The sequence below is a fragment of the Protomyctophum bolini genome (genome assembly GCF_963924005.1).
Source record: "Protomyctophum bolini genome assembly, chromosome: 21".
NCBI classification, from domain to species: Eukaryota; Metazoa; Chordata; class Actinopteri; order Myctophiformes; family Myctophidae; genus Protomyctophum; species Protomyctophum bolini.
In genome coordinates, this window is record NC_137882.1 from 25062689 (window position 1) to 25075564 (window position 12876).

Here is a 12876-nt window from a genome sequence, read left to right on the forward strand (position 1 = left end):
TAAAACATCGGAGTACTCCTTCCTCCAACGAAGATAATGGCATCTGTGTGGAGAGTACAGTTGTCGTCGTGTCATGAGCTTAAACATCATTGAATTATTTTTTTAAATCTTCACTTATGAAAACCCAAAATCGGGATGTCAGGTTTGGAAATTGGTTAAAGAGCAAAGATTGTCGAGTTGTCATTCTCCCAAGTCCCGAGGGGTGAACTTCTCACCTCTCTTGCCCTCTGCCCTCCCATGCTCTATACTGTCCCCTCAGGCTGCAAATAGGGAGAGAGGGGTTTGGAGAGGATAGAGGTGAAGAGGGAGAGAGGGGTTTGGAGAGGTGAAGAGGGTGTCAGCTTATCATAAGTCACTGTCACACTGCGCTGGAGCAGAGGCGCCGTGGGGAAAGGTGAGGTCACCTGTGAATCCTGATGACGTGCCACGTCTTTGTTTTGACCCCTGACCTTTTCCTCACCGGGGGGACACTTGGATGGAAGTCGGAACTCGATTTGGCAGCCCATCGGGTAGGGTTAAGAGTGGGAGGTTAGTTCGCAGCAGGGCACCCCCTGTGGAGAGGAGCTCCTCATATCTTCAGAAGCCAGAGAGAGGGCGTTCGCTCTAATTGGCAAACCCCCTCATTCGGGGGGCGTACCTGCTCTCGCCTCATGCCTGGGTGACTGACTGGGTCTGACTCGGACTCTGCTGAGATTTGATCAATCTCTTCTCGGGGACAGGAGGAATTAAACACCCCCGCTGTGAGACCTCGCGACTCCAGCATTTTCTGGCAACAGTCAGCAAGTTGAAGAAAGTACATTCGAGGCGGCGGTGGCTCAGGGGTAGAGTGCCTGGATGGGAACTGCAAGGTTGCCAGTTCGAACCCGGGCTCCCCCAGAGTTACTGTCGAAGTGTCCTTGAGCAAGACACTGAACCCCTAATTGCTCCCGATGTGCTAGTTGGTGCCTTGCATGGTTTCCGCCTTGGATAAAGGCGCTATATAAATGCACCATTTACATTCGGATAGTCATTTCAGTGTGAAATGTTTGACGCTACAGAAATACTTTCAGGACTCATTGCATGATTTAAAAAAAAGGTAGAATGGGAGAGGAGGAGGATTTTAGAGCACTTTGTACTTCTGTACGTTGACAGGCTTTAGAGATGCAGATTTCCTTTTCCAGTAGGACTTGGCATCTGCCCACAGGGCCAAAATGACTAGTAACTGGTACTTATTACTGACCATGCTTTTGGTGTGCTTAACTTAACTGACCAGTGATGACCAGCCAACTGGCCTGACCTGAACACCAGAGAATCTGTTGTATTGTCAATGTCAAGAGGAAGGTGTGAGAGACACTAAACTCAACAATACAGATGAGCTTAAGGCTACTGTAAAAGCAAACCTGGACTTCCATAATGCGTCACAGCACCGCAGTGTGCCAGTATCACAGGCTGATTAGCCTCGGAAACCACAGGCGTTTACAGGCCAAGTACCTCCATGCTTTTTTGAGTGGTTCTTATGTAACATTCCAATATTTGTAAAATATGGATTTTAGATTTTCATGAGCTATATGCCATACATCCAAAATGTCACTTTATGCGCAATGAATTTAGAACATATTCCAAGTTTTTCACAATATTCATTTTTTTTTAGATTGACCTACATGTAGGCCTAGGTACAGTATAGTGTAAAACTATGTGGGGATACTAGGCCAACAAATAAATGTTTCACCTGCATTTGTGACTTTACATTTGTTGATAGTTATTGATCCATGGAAACTTTCCACCTACATAAAAAAAACTTTTTTTTAATGGATTCCTCAACCATTTACACTAGTATCTGTTGCAAGTAAAAGCAGGACTGTTGGTGCGATCCATCTCTTTGACAGTGTTCCAACCGGGTTCTTTTGGACACCAGTATGTGGGGAGGACAAAGTGTTCTTTAATGACAGACCAAACCACTAACGGCCTTGCCGTCACAAGGCTCCTTCATCACATCACTTTACCCTTCACAACCTAGCACTTTTTGAGAAACACACGTCATCGAGTGACGTTGCAAGTTCTGTGAACTTGGCTCTGGTCTATTTGCTGCTTGTTCGTTCCAAACAACTTCACGAGGCCTTTGTAAAGGATGACGAAAATAATAAACATATAAGAGTAGGGAGTCATGAGATACCAGTCATCTGTGTTTCCCTTTGATTTATTGGCACATGATGACCCTTGAGGTGACATTAAATAAACAAAACCATTGTATCTTCCGAGCAATAAACGGGACATGACAGGCATGAAAGACATGCTTGGAATCTAAGCGTTCCAACCTATGAGTTCAGTAAAAGTGTTATCGGTTTGCACAGTTCAAGGCACGCAACAGACAGTGAGATATACAGTATGAATAGTATTGTCATACAGTCCATTTTCCATTTACATAGATTAGATTACACAGAGAGATAACACTGAGGCAATGATGTTAGCTTAATTTGACAACAAATATGAACAGCTGAATTGTTTGAAGCTGTAAAGTGTTAAAGTGTCATTGTCTTCGCAACTTTGAATGTGATACCTCGCATCTAGGTTGCAGTGGGGAAAAAAAGAACATTGCAAATTCGTAATAATAAAAATTTGTCAATTTTGAACTTTTCCTGCTCACAACAGAATGATAGGAGTCAGGTTAAAAGCATGCTACATTCTTGGGCTTTAAAGGTTACTTGTATAATCTCCTAACGATCCAATTATCTGCATCTGTACATTACACCTACTGACATTAAGTCATTGGCTCAGTGCACCGTTCTTTTTAAGACAGCGAGTGTCACTGTGGGCCGAGTGTCTGCTAATGGAACTAATGGCTGGGACTCCAGTCAGCAGCAGTAAGGCTCTCTCGGGCGAGGGACACCGTTCACATGTTGTCGTGTCACTCATAGAAGGATCCCCAGCCTCTGGGTGGTGGTCTTTTTTCTCTTTGGCCACTTTCTTTCTCTCCATCTCTCTTGGTTTCTGTTTCTGCCCTGTGTCTATGTCTCTATTCCTCCATTTCTCTCTCCCTTCCAGCCATGTCTCCCCAACTCTCGCTCTATCTTACTGTCCTCCGTTTCTTTGCCTCTCTCCCTCTCTCTCTCCAGTCCCTGTGGGTACGTAGGGGGTTGAAATGCCACACAGTGTCTGACTGTCCCCCAGGGGCCTGGACTCTGGCCTTGGCTGGCTGGCTCTGTGTGGCAGCTGGTGAGCCCGCTGCCCTCCTACGGGCCCTGCAGCATCAACAGTGGTGCTTGGCCCTGTTCAGAGCCTCACTCTGATCTCTGACTGCGGGGCTGACGCTCACCGCTCGCCTGCTGCCCACACGACTGGTGGTGGGGAAGGAGAGAGGGAGGGAGGGACGGGGGTGGCACGTAGGGATGTGTTCGGGGGACAAAAAGAGTTACCATTTGAAATCGGAATTATCTACAATACCCCCACTCTCTCTCCACCCTGAAATATCAGTAAAACAAGGTTCAAGATGGCAGGGAGTTGTCAGAACAGAGTGGACTATAAATGTTACTGTTCGCTTGCTACGGGTTACCCGTACCAAGCGAACAGTAACATTTATAGTCCACTTGTGGACCCGATTTTCGGGCTCCATCCCTATATGGGTATTATATTACGGTAGACACGGTAACAAAATAAGATGCAACTCCTGCACACTTGCTCTATGCCATAACTGTCTGTTGTTGAGAAAACATTTTTTGTCTTCTTGTCCAAGTGTCGTACTCTATTGCTTAACAAATGACTTCTTTACAAATCATGTTTGCACTTTTAACACTAGTCTTTTTTCATATTCATGGCTCCGTTTTTTTTAAACTTTTTCTTAAAGGACGCAAGGTCACTCACACATACTAGTAATCCCACTGCCATTTATAAATAGAAATCATTTTCACTGAGCTAGCAGCAGAGCTTGCATGGACCTGTCATTTCCATCCCTATCCAATTCAAAACAACCACAAACAAACACACGGCAGCCAATAAACTCCCAAACAAAACAAAAATATGCAAACTGACGTCACTACGACGAGACGGTCTGAAACCATTTATCCACAGTTCTCATGTAAAGACTTCACAACAAACATCTTATTGATATTTGTTGGGCTAACTGGGAGGTCCACTCCCTGAACTTCTGCGAAGCCAGCATTTTAAGAGCACCATCCCTTGTCCCGGGCTGACCAGGGAAAAATCTTAATAATAATTTGATATAACAAAAAACTAAACAAAACAACACAAGGATCGCCAGAATAAATGTATCTAGCTTTCAATGACTGCTTGATTTGTGTGATAAAACTGTCAGGTTGACATTGTAAAAATGACACTGACAAAAAAATAACAACTGTCTTGCATGGTGAAATAATAAATAAATTAAAAAGAAATGTCAGGCTTCCCTCATCTCATTGAAATATTGAAAAAACATTTTCAGGGATGTGACGAAGACAAATAAATGTTGCTTTCCCTTAAAACGGCTCTGGATAGCACAGGGGTAAAGTTTACGCCCACCAACGCAGAGACTAGTTGTTCTAATGGATACTCCAATAAACACAATTGACGGTGTTCGCGGAAGGGAAGCCAGAAGTGAAGAATAGAGAAACATGGTGGGAAATAATTAAGAAAAACAAAAAAAGGGTTGAATTTGCCCACATCTAGTCCAGACAACAGAGGGAGGTTGCCAGGTTGGGTGAACTTGGGTCAGGTGTCGGTCGGGTGGGTCCAGTCTGCTGGTCTCAGTGGTGTCCACTGGTGTAAACTCTGTTTCTGAGGACCGCGACGGGGCGCAGGTGATGTCGGACGCCTGGGTAGTGCTGGATGTGGTCAAACCACCGAGTTACATTCACATACTTCTCCTTCTCCTGGACACTCAACTCCAGCTGGGAGGGGAGGAGAGGCAAGAGAACAGAAAGGAGAGGTTAGGAACACCTGAACGATGTCGAGGTTGTCACATGCAGTTTCTGTAACGATGTGGCATTGTTTGGAGGTTTTTTTATCACATCCTCCAGTCATTAACCACATGAACCCTAGCTATTCTGGGCATGTCATCATAACATGGTGTAGGGATTAAGTATAGACCCCTGGGGAACCTCAGTCAACTCTAGGGTTTAAGTGTTCAATGCGATTGGCTTGAAAAAGTTTTCAGAACACCAGTCCTAATGATTTTTTCCTTCCTTGTGGCAATTTACATGATCACAGCCGAGTGACGGCTAGATATTCCCCCAGACAGACAGACCAATCTGCCCTGAATCCACTCGGCGTTTAATGTTCGTGCAGTGTTGCATCCGATAACGGGAGAGATGACGGCTAAGGGGTGGAGCTGGCTGACCTCTCGTTCTCGGGGTTAAAAACCCACAGTGACAGTTAATAAAACTGGACTCCCCATCTCTTCTCTTCTGCCTGGTGGCATCTCTAACACAACTGGTGACACCCACTCCCAACATGTGATCTTTCCCCACCCTGTTTTCTCCACAAAGTATTTATAGTTTTTGTTAAAACATTATTATTATTTTTTTATTTTTTTAATATAATGCAGTATAATGTTATAATATAATGTGGGGAATTGGTTTTTTTTGTGTGTGTGTGATTCAAAAAGGTCAGTAGAGTATAGTGTAATAAGAATTGACAACAAATTATCATAGCATTGAAGAAAACATATTCAGTTAAAAATGGCACAGCTAAATGTTGGAAGATAAATGTATTATTCAATACTAGCCTTACAGTATACGGACACAAATAGGTTATTTTGTCTGTATGAGTTTTGTTTTGTAAACATACAATACAATTTCAGTTAGTTATGCTTTTTTTTAAAGCCCAGTTTTTATTTTATTTCAGTTAACTTACTAAACAGTTTTTTCCACATCTAGTTTTTGACTATTCAATTCAATTCAATGCAATTTTATTTAAGTGTCAAATCTTTACATATAAAGCAGAAAACCAACAAAGATCCAAGACTATGACGATAACCTCACAAAATGTGCCTCTTCAGAACACAGAAGGCGAACCAACTTCATTGTCTCTGGTTTGGGGCTACAGACAGACATCACTGTTGTGCCACATCGCGTCACTTCTCGGAGGAAGCGATGATGGTGGCTATGTGTTTATTAGCTGTGTCAAGTCACTCTCGCTGCCTTTGGCCATATGACTGGTCTAATTGTGCACTGTGAAAAATCGCCTGTTAAAAGTTGTAGCTTGATTGAAATGATCTCAGAAGGGGACAGGAGAACGGGATGAATGGGTAGCTGGATTGATAGATGCACAACACATTATTGTTGCTGTAGGGGCAGAAACTTCCAATCTCCGCATTTCAAATGTTATTGTTTTGTAAATTAATGCCCTATATAATCATATAGCAGTGTCACACAAAAGTGGTGAAAATAGCAGATCTACAAGCTCACAAGTCGCCATGCGAAGACTATTTTTGCTACTTTTGAAAATTAAAATTAAAGTGAATGTTACTGTGATTAAACATATTGAACCAATGGAAAGTACTAACAAGAGCAATAACTACATCGGAGCCATTGGAACACAGGTTATTCTTTTGTTTCTGTAAGGCGAGAGTTTTTCCACTCGTCCGTGACAAAATGTGTGTTGTGAGATGTTGCGTGTAGTGGTTGAAAGTATAGGTGACTTACAACCAGAGGATGAATGCCGTAGTACATGAGAATATCAGCTAGGGTGAACTGGTTGCCAGCCATGTAAACCTTGTCTTGCAGGTAGAGGTGGAGATCCTGTAAGATCAAAAACAAAAACAAAACTTTGATAATAGAGAACATTCAGCAAAAATAGGTCAACGTTCGGCATAAATAGCAGATGTACAAGATCACACCGCGTCACAATTGCAACACGTTGTGAGCTTGTAGATTGATTAAGAAATGTGGTTTAGATGGACAAAAAGATGATGACCGCTGCGGGACCCCGTTCAACAAAGTAGTAGGATTTAAAGGAACATAATTTTTTATTTAACCCTTATTTTTCCAAGGAATTCCCATCCCAGCGAGATACAAAGCTCAGTCACAACGGGAGACCTGTCCAGGATGCCATCAACATTGAGGGAAGTTCCAAAATAAAACAACAAAGACACTGACTAAATTAAATAATGCAACAACTTACACACACTGAAACAGACAGACTTAAAGGACATTATGAGAACTATTTACAGTATTTAGTTAACCTATATATACAAGGGTGCTTTTGGAAACATGTCTTGATGCTTGCATTTATACGTCGTTATATTGTGGGTGCACGTGCTGTGTTATGTGGACGGGAACAAAACGTAACCTCGGGGTCTATAAATATGGCATCTCTTCCCATGACTGGTCACTACACACAGATGCCAACACAAAACGGCCTACTTGTTTCACCCACTGCCCAAATGACTAGAACAACGCTCGCCTGTAAATCTAATGAAGCCGTCTTAAAGTTGGGATGCATGATGTGCGTTTTTCAGCCTCATTGTGTTATGTGTGGAAGTGCTGGTCCCAAGGGATGGGACCATCTTTAGCAGCACTTGTACACAGTGGCAAACAGCACACACACACAGACACCACACACACACACACACACACACACACACACACACACACACACACACACAGAGCGAGCATCTTGGGGGCAAATGGAGTTATTGTGCGGCAGTGAGTGGGTGATGCTAAGCAAGGCATGAAGACAGCAGACTTTCTCCCGTTCCACGATCAGATCCTTGCCTTTCTTAGCCTGCAGCTATGGAGCTGAAGCCCAGTCGGGCAGGAGAGAGGAAACTCCCTCGGTGCCTCCACTGAGCACATGGAGCTCCAACCCTGACTCCTCTATCTTTCGACTTGAACCCACCTCCCCACCCCCCACGCGCAAGAAAAAGCGCTGCACACTCAAAATAGTTAATACGAGTATTAGTAGTTATGTCTATAATGTACTTTGTCGTACATAATCAAAAGTAGCTGATCTACAAGCACACGTGTCGCATTGCGGCGTGTTGTGAGCTTCTAAGAACAAGGGTCGAAAGTGTACCGCTTCAAAAAGGTGGGAAGCTGAAAATAATTCACCACTGCACAATTTGCATGAAATATAAACAATTTTGTGGCAAGCTCATAAACCACAGCTTTTGAATTATTTTTCCCTTTTCATTTTTCAAAAAATTATTCTGAGAATGGCTTGTTTTAGCTTTTAAATGTTTAATGCGTCAGTGCTAAAAAGAGGTCTTTGTCCATCTCTCATCATAATAGGGTCTGGGAAGCCGGCTGATCTTTGGGGGTAGATATTGTACAGACTTGAAGAGCACTGTTCTGTAACTGATTCTTATATTACAGAAGTGAATCAGGTCTGTTGGAATGGCATGCCAGCAGCACCAGCTGTTTTTCCTCTCACATGTTCTTTAGTTTTCCATGGTCAGTCTTGACCAACTTTTATCCTTATACTTTTTGTCACACGTTGAAAGGAGTTAATGATTCAACCTGTCTCCCAGCAGCCTAGCTTAATTTCACCCATCCCTGAGCCAATTTGGCACAAAAGTTGCAACCCTGACTATTTCTCTAAATCAGACCTAAATGCCACTAAGGAATATTTGAGAAAACACTGGAGATTTATTACCGGTATATGAACTTTATTACATAGCATGAATAAATGAAGTTATGACACCTTTCTGGAAACTGGGATAAAAAATATTTTATACTGGCTTCCTGACTTAACCCTAACAATAAGTAAAAGAAAGGTACATTTCAAGCCCTGGTTAATATTTTCTTAACCGTGAGGGTTTCTTTTATCCCCGTCTATATACAATGGGAGCTGACTGTTGCATTTGAAAGAAGGACACAGCTCAAGCAGCAGTATAGGTCAGGACAGGAGGCCAACGGGCACCAGCGCTGCGTCGCTCAGGGCGTCTCACTTCAGTTAAGTGGCACCATTAAAACATTTATAAGGCCTGTCCAGATAACATGCCGGCAAACAGCGTGACTCCTCAGCCATGCCACAATACCACATCATGCTGAGATGCTTGCCTGCACGCTGCGCGTACACACACACACACACACACACACACACACACACACACACACACGGTTCATGCTGACAGGACAGTGCCAAGAGGCACCTAGCATCCAGCAGACCAGTGGCTGGTGATCCGCTTCACACTGACTGGCATCAGCCACATTAAAGCCTTTTACTGAGTTGTTTGTGTGTGTGTGTGTGTGTGTGGGTGGGGTTGTCACTGAAGGACCATACATCAATCTGTATTCCTGTCCCTTGTTTAACCACACACACACACACACACACACACACACACACACACACACACACACACACAACTAAACGAGAATGACGTGAAACATTTCAGTACGGCAATTTTTTGTCTTTTTTTATTGCCATTTTAACAGTAAATGTTTTTTTTAGGTTATGACAAATTGGACACAAACATTTTATTTAAGGTGCGACACTATTGTAATTGATTTTGCATTAAAGCATTCTACTAACCACTATGCATGATTTGTGGCACATGCAAGTGCCTCTGAGCAGACGTGAGTTTAAGTGTAACTGACGCAAGAAATCACATTGATGAATCAAACTTGAACACTTGGTTAATTTGTTTGGCTTTCCTGTAGATCCAGTTAGCTCATAACATTAGCTAATGCAGCCACTCACTCCACGTTGCGGCGTTCAGACTCAGAGTATGGGGTTTTACTCCTATTGGCATAGGAGCAGTGTTGATTTCGTTGACTAAAACTAAAACGAAAAATGTTCGTCGACTACCTTTTTTCACTGACGAAAACTAAATGGAAACTAAATGAAAACTAAGCTATGATAACTAAGACTGACTGAAGTATACTGACAATTTCGTCAACAAATAAAAACTAGACTAAAATGTTAGGAAGGAACTAGTGGACAAGAGATCCAATATAAGTCATTTTACAATTGGTTGCGTGCTGAAAATAGATGATCTACATTCTACAAGCTCACAACGCGTCACGCTGCGCCGTGTGAGCTTGTAGATCTGCTATTTTCAGCAAGTGAAAAAAACTGTCATTACAACGGCATCAAGGCCCACCAAAACACATTTTAAAAATCTAAAATCCTACGATATTTAGTCGACTAAAACTAAACATTCCAGGTGACTAAAACTAAATGAAAACTATTCAAGAGACTATGACTAAAACTAAAATCAAAATTTGCTGCCAAAAACAACACTGCGTAGGAGGCAGCCAATCATGACTAGGTTATGTTTAGAGTTGTTTTTTTACGGTCGCTACACAAGCCCCAATAGTGATTGTAAGCCAGGTTTGCAAAAGAAGGGAGATTTAATACAAAAGGTTTTCACAGGATATTTTTATACCTTAAGAATGGCTTTGACGTCTTCTTTGGCATAGCCGTCCAGTTTGGTGACTCTGTACTCTAACCACTGGTGGACCACGGCCCTCTGCTCCGCCGAGGCTCCCAGCAGCTCTGCACGCTTGTTCTCCTTCACCAGGTGACACGCCACTGTCACCAAGCCCACCAGGGGAGGACCAGTGTTACTCTGTAGCACAGGTAGCTGGAGGGACACAGGAGGGGAGGGATGGGAGAGATTTAAAGGTATATCCAGTGATTTCACTTAATTCGAATATCACTTATTTTTTGAGTGGTGCAACCACTCCAAGGAACAGCTTTGTCCCTATGTCCCAACCTATGTGACTATGTCCCTGTGTCCAAATGTTTAGAGTACCAATAGGGGGTGCTGTTTCACCACTCGCTTCAGACTGGTCTGGTTTTGTTGTGATAATCCTCCCTACTATAGTGTGCTGAGTCCTGACTATATAAGGAGTTCCTCCCTGTTGGCAGGTGCCTTGCGATAGGTGCTGGGTAATTAATCACACCACCTGCCAATTGTGTGACCCAAACTTTTGTGTCAGTCCATCGATCATTCCGGGCCCCTTTGCCCGGAGAGAAAGACGTCCGTGTGCATCTCTTGAAAAAGTGGAGATAATTGACTAAATACACGTTTTGTGCCAGAACTTTCACATGGATATAAAACTAGAGGACCATATTTCACTCCACGTCTTTGGAATTATTTAATGGGTGAGTACAAACGGAGCATTTATCACATTTAGGCCGCCAATTTGGAACCCGAACAGAAGTTAAGCAGACCGTTCTATGGCTCTGTATGTGAAATACTGTACATACTGTATGAAACAACAAGAGCCATTCTAGGGCTAATGTTGCTGCTGTTCTACATGCATACAGCCGTCCAGTGAGGCTTCGGCCTTTGCTTATGAAATATCCGAGACAATTCATGTTGACAATTTGACATACATGTTCAGATGCTTCTGAACACATAGTAATCTATTGCTAGTTTGACAATTTAAAATACTTCTATGGAATCCAAATGACTGAAATCAGTCCAATCCATGAGTTATGCAGCTTCCAACTTCTCCCTCTAACAATACTACAATATTTGTAAGTCTGAGAGAGTAAAACAGTTAAGAGATTGACTCTGTAAGATGTCTACATTATTATTATATGAAATATGACTGCATATTGCATGCTCTCACTGACTGCTCACTCCACGTTCTCGTGCGCATGCTCACAACGATCTGTACGCATGGGCATTTAATGTGGAATGAGTTGTGGAAATATGATAGCTACTGGCTATCAAATGCCAATGTTGGGATAATTTGCTTAACATTAAGACAGGCTTGGTTAATGAATAATGTTCCTTTGATTCGTTATAAAGCCTATACTACACAAACCTATCATGTCACACAGCAACAACACTTCCATACCATACAGACAGGGCTGGCTAGCATTAGCAACATAGCCATATGGTATGTGTGTGTGCATATTTCGGTAGCTCGCTAACATCCAACAGCTCCACGTTCTAACAGTCAACGTAGCGACAACAAACACTCGTTGTCATTTTCACCTTGTTGTCCCCCAGAGTACTGAACTTATTGGGTTTATTCAGTCCTAAGTATTTCTCCAGCGACGACAGCTCCCTCAACGCCATCTTGGCTTCTGTCACGCGTAAACGTAGTGGTCGGTGTTGCCAGGTTTTGTGAGATAAAGACCTAAAGGATGATATGAGCACACTGTGAGCTTGTAGACCTGATTTTTTCTTTTAAGAATTAAATATTGTATATGGGAGTCACTGACTCCCTGTTACAAACATATTTTCAACATATTTTCAGATGTTTTTTTGTTATATAGAAGTGTAGCCTATGTGTCTCTAAATGTTCTGATGAATTGAAAATGGTGGACCCAATGGTAAACAAGTGTAATGCATTATGGTGTCGTCCACAGTTAACAGTTGTTTTGAGTTATGCTTGAAATGTACCTCAATCAATCAATCAATTAATCAAAGTTATGCAGACAAATATTAATTTGGGGGTACTTGACATGGAAATATTTTAGAACCACTGGTTCTAACATTTAGGGAGCAATCCCCAAAAAGCATATGTCTTAAAACATTATAATTGCCCTCTATTACTAATTTTTTATTAAATAAAAACACCTTAAATATTTTATTTCTTTAATAAATAGAGAATCTTTCACTCAGGGACTGCTCCTGTCGCAAGTTGATGATGTCATATGTTCATGTGTGGTCCAGCTCTATGGAATTATGGAATGCACGTGCTAATAAAACATATTTAAAATATTGCTTTGATGCTCATATTAACTTTAAAATGGTAAATGGTGAAATGGCATTTATATAGCGCCTTTATCCCAGGCGCTTTACATAGATTGTGCATTACATTCACCCATTCATACACCGATTGCGGTGGAAGCCATGCAAGGTACCAACCAGCACATCGGCAATTTGGGGTTCAGTGTCTTTCCCAAGGACACTTCGACATGTAGACAGTAGGAGCCGGGATTCGAACCGCTAACCCATGGATCATTGGACGACCTGCTCTACCTCCTGAGCCACAGCCG

At 42.4% G+C, this 12876-nt stretch overlaps 1 protein-coding gene across 2 annotated transcripts; it reads right to left on the minus strand.

Annotated features, from left to right (window-relative positions):
* Positions 1-2047: 2047 nt before the first annotated feature.
* eef1e1 (eukaryotic translation elongation factor 1 epsilon 1) lies at positions 2048-11972 on the minus strand. 2 transcript variants are annotated; one of them, XR_013966109.1, is made up of 5 exons: positions 11867-11972; positions 10301-10498; positions 6615-6710; positions 3838-4859; positions 2048-3773 (listed from the first exon to the last, which is right to left on the minus strand). XR_013966109.1 is itself a non-coding variant. In XM_080793339.1 (4 exons), exons 1-4 carry the CDS (start codon positions 11948-11950, stop codon positions 4716-4718), a joined length of 522 nt encoding a protein of 173 aa, XP_080649465.1. In that variant the 5' UTR covers positions 11951-11972; the 3' UTR covers positions 2049-4715. The 2 variants fall into 2 exon arrangements, 1 of the variants encoding a protein (XP_080649465.1); XM_080793339.1 differs by having other exon boundaries at positions 2049-4859.
* Between the last annotated feature and the right edge of the window lie 904 nt (positions 11973-12876).

Bases quoted from the DNA above. Each gene is read 5' to 3' on its own strand.
- eef1e1 (XM_080793339.1), bottom strand. From the start codon at position 11,950: ATGGCGTTGAGGGAGCTGTCGTCGCTGGAGAAATACTTAGGACTGAAT. The intron at 6,711-10,300 runs GTATAAAAATAT...TTGATCTTACAG, and splicing joins ACGTCAAAGCCATTCTTAAG to GATCTCCACCTCTACCTGCA. The intron at 4,860-6,614 runs GTAAGTCACCTA...CTCCCCTCCCAG, and splicing joins ACGGCATTCATCCTCTGGTT to CTGGAGTTGAGTGTCCAGGA.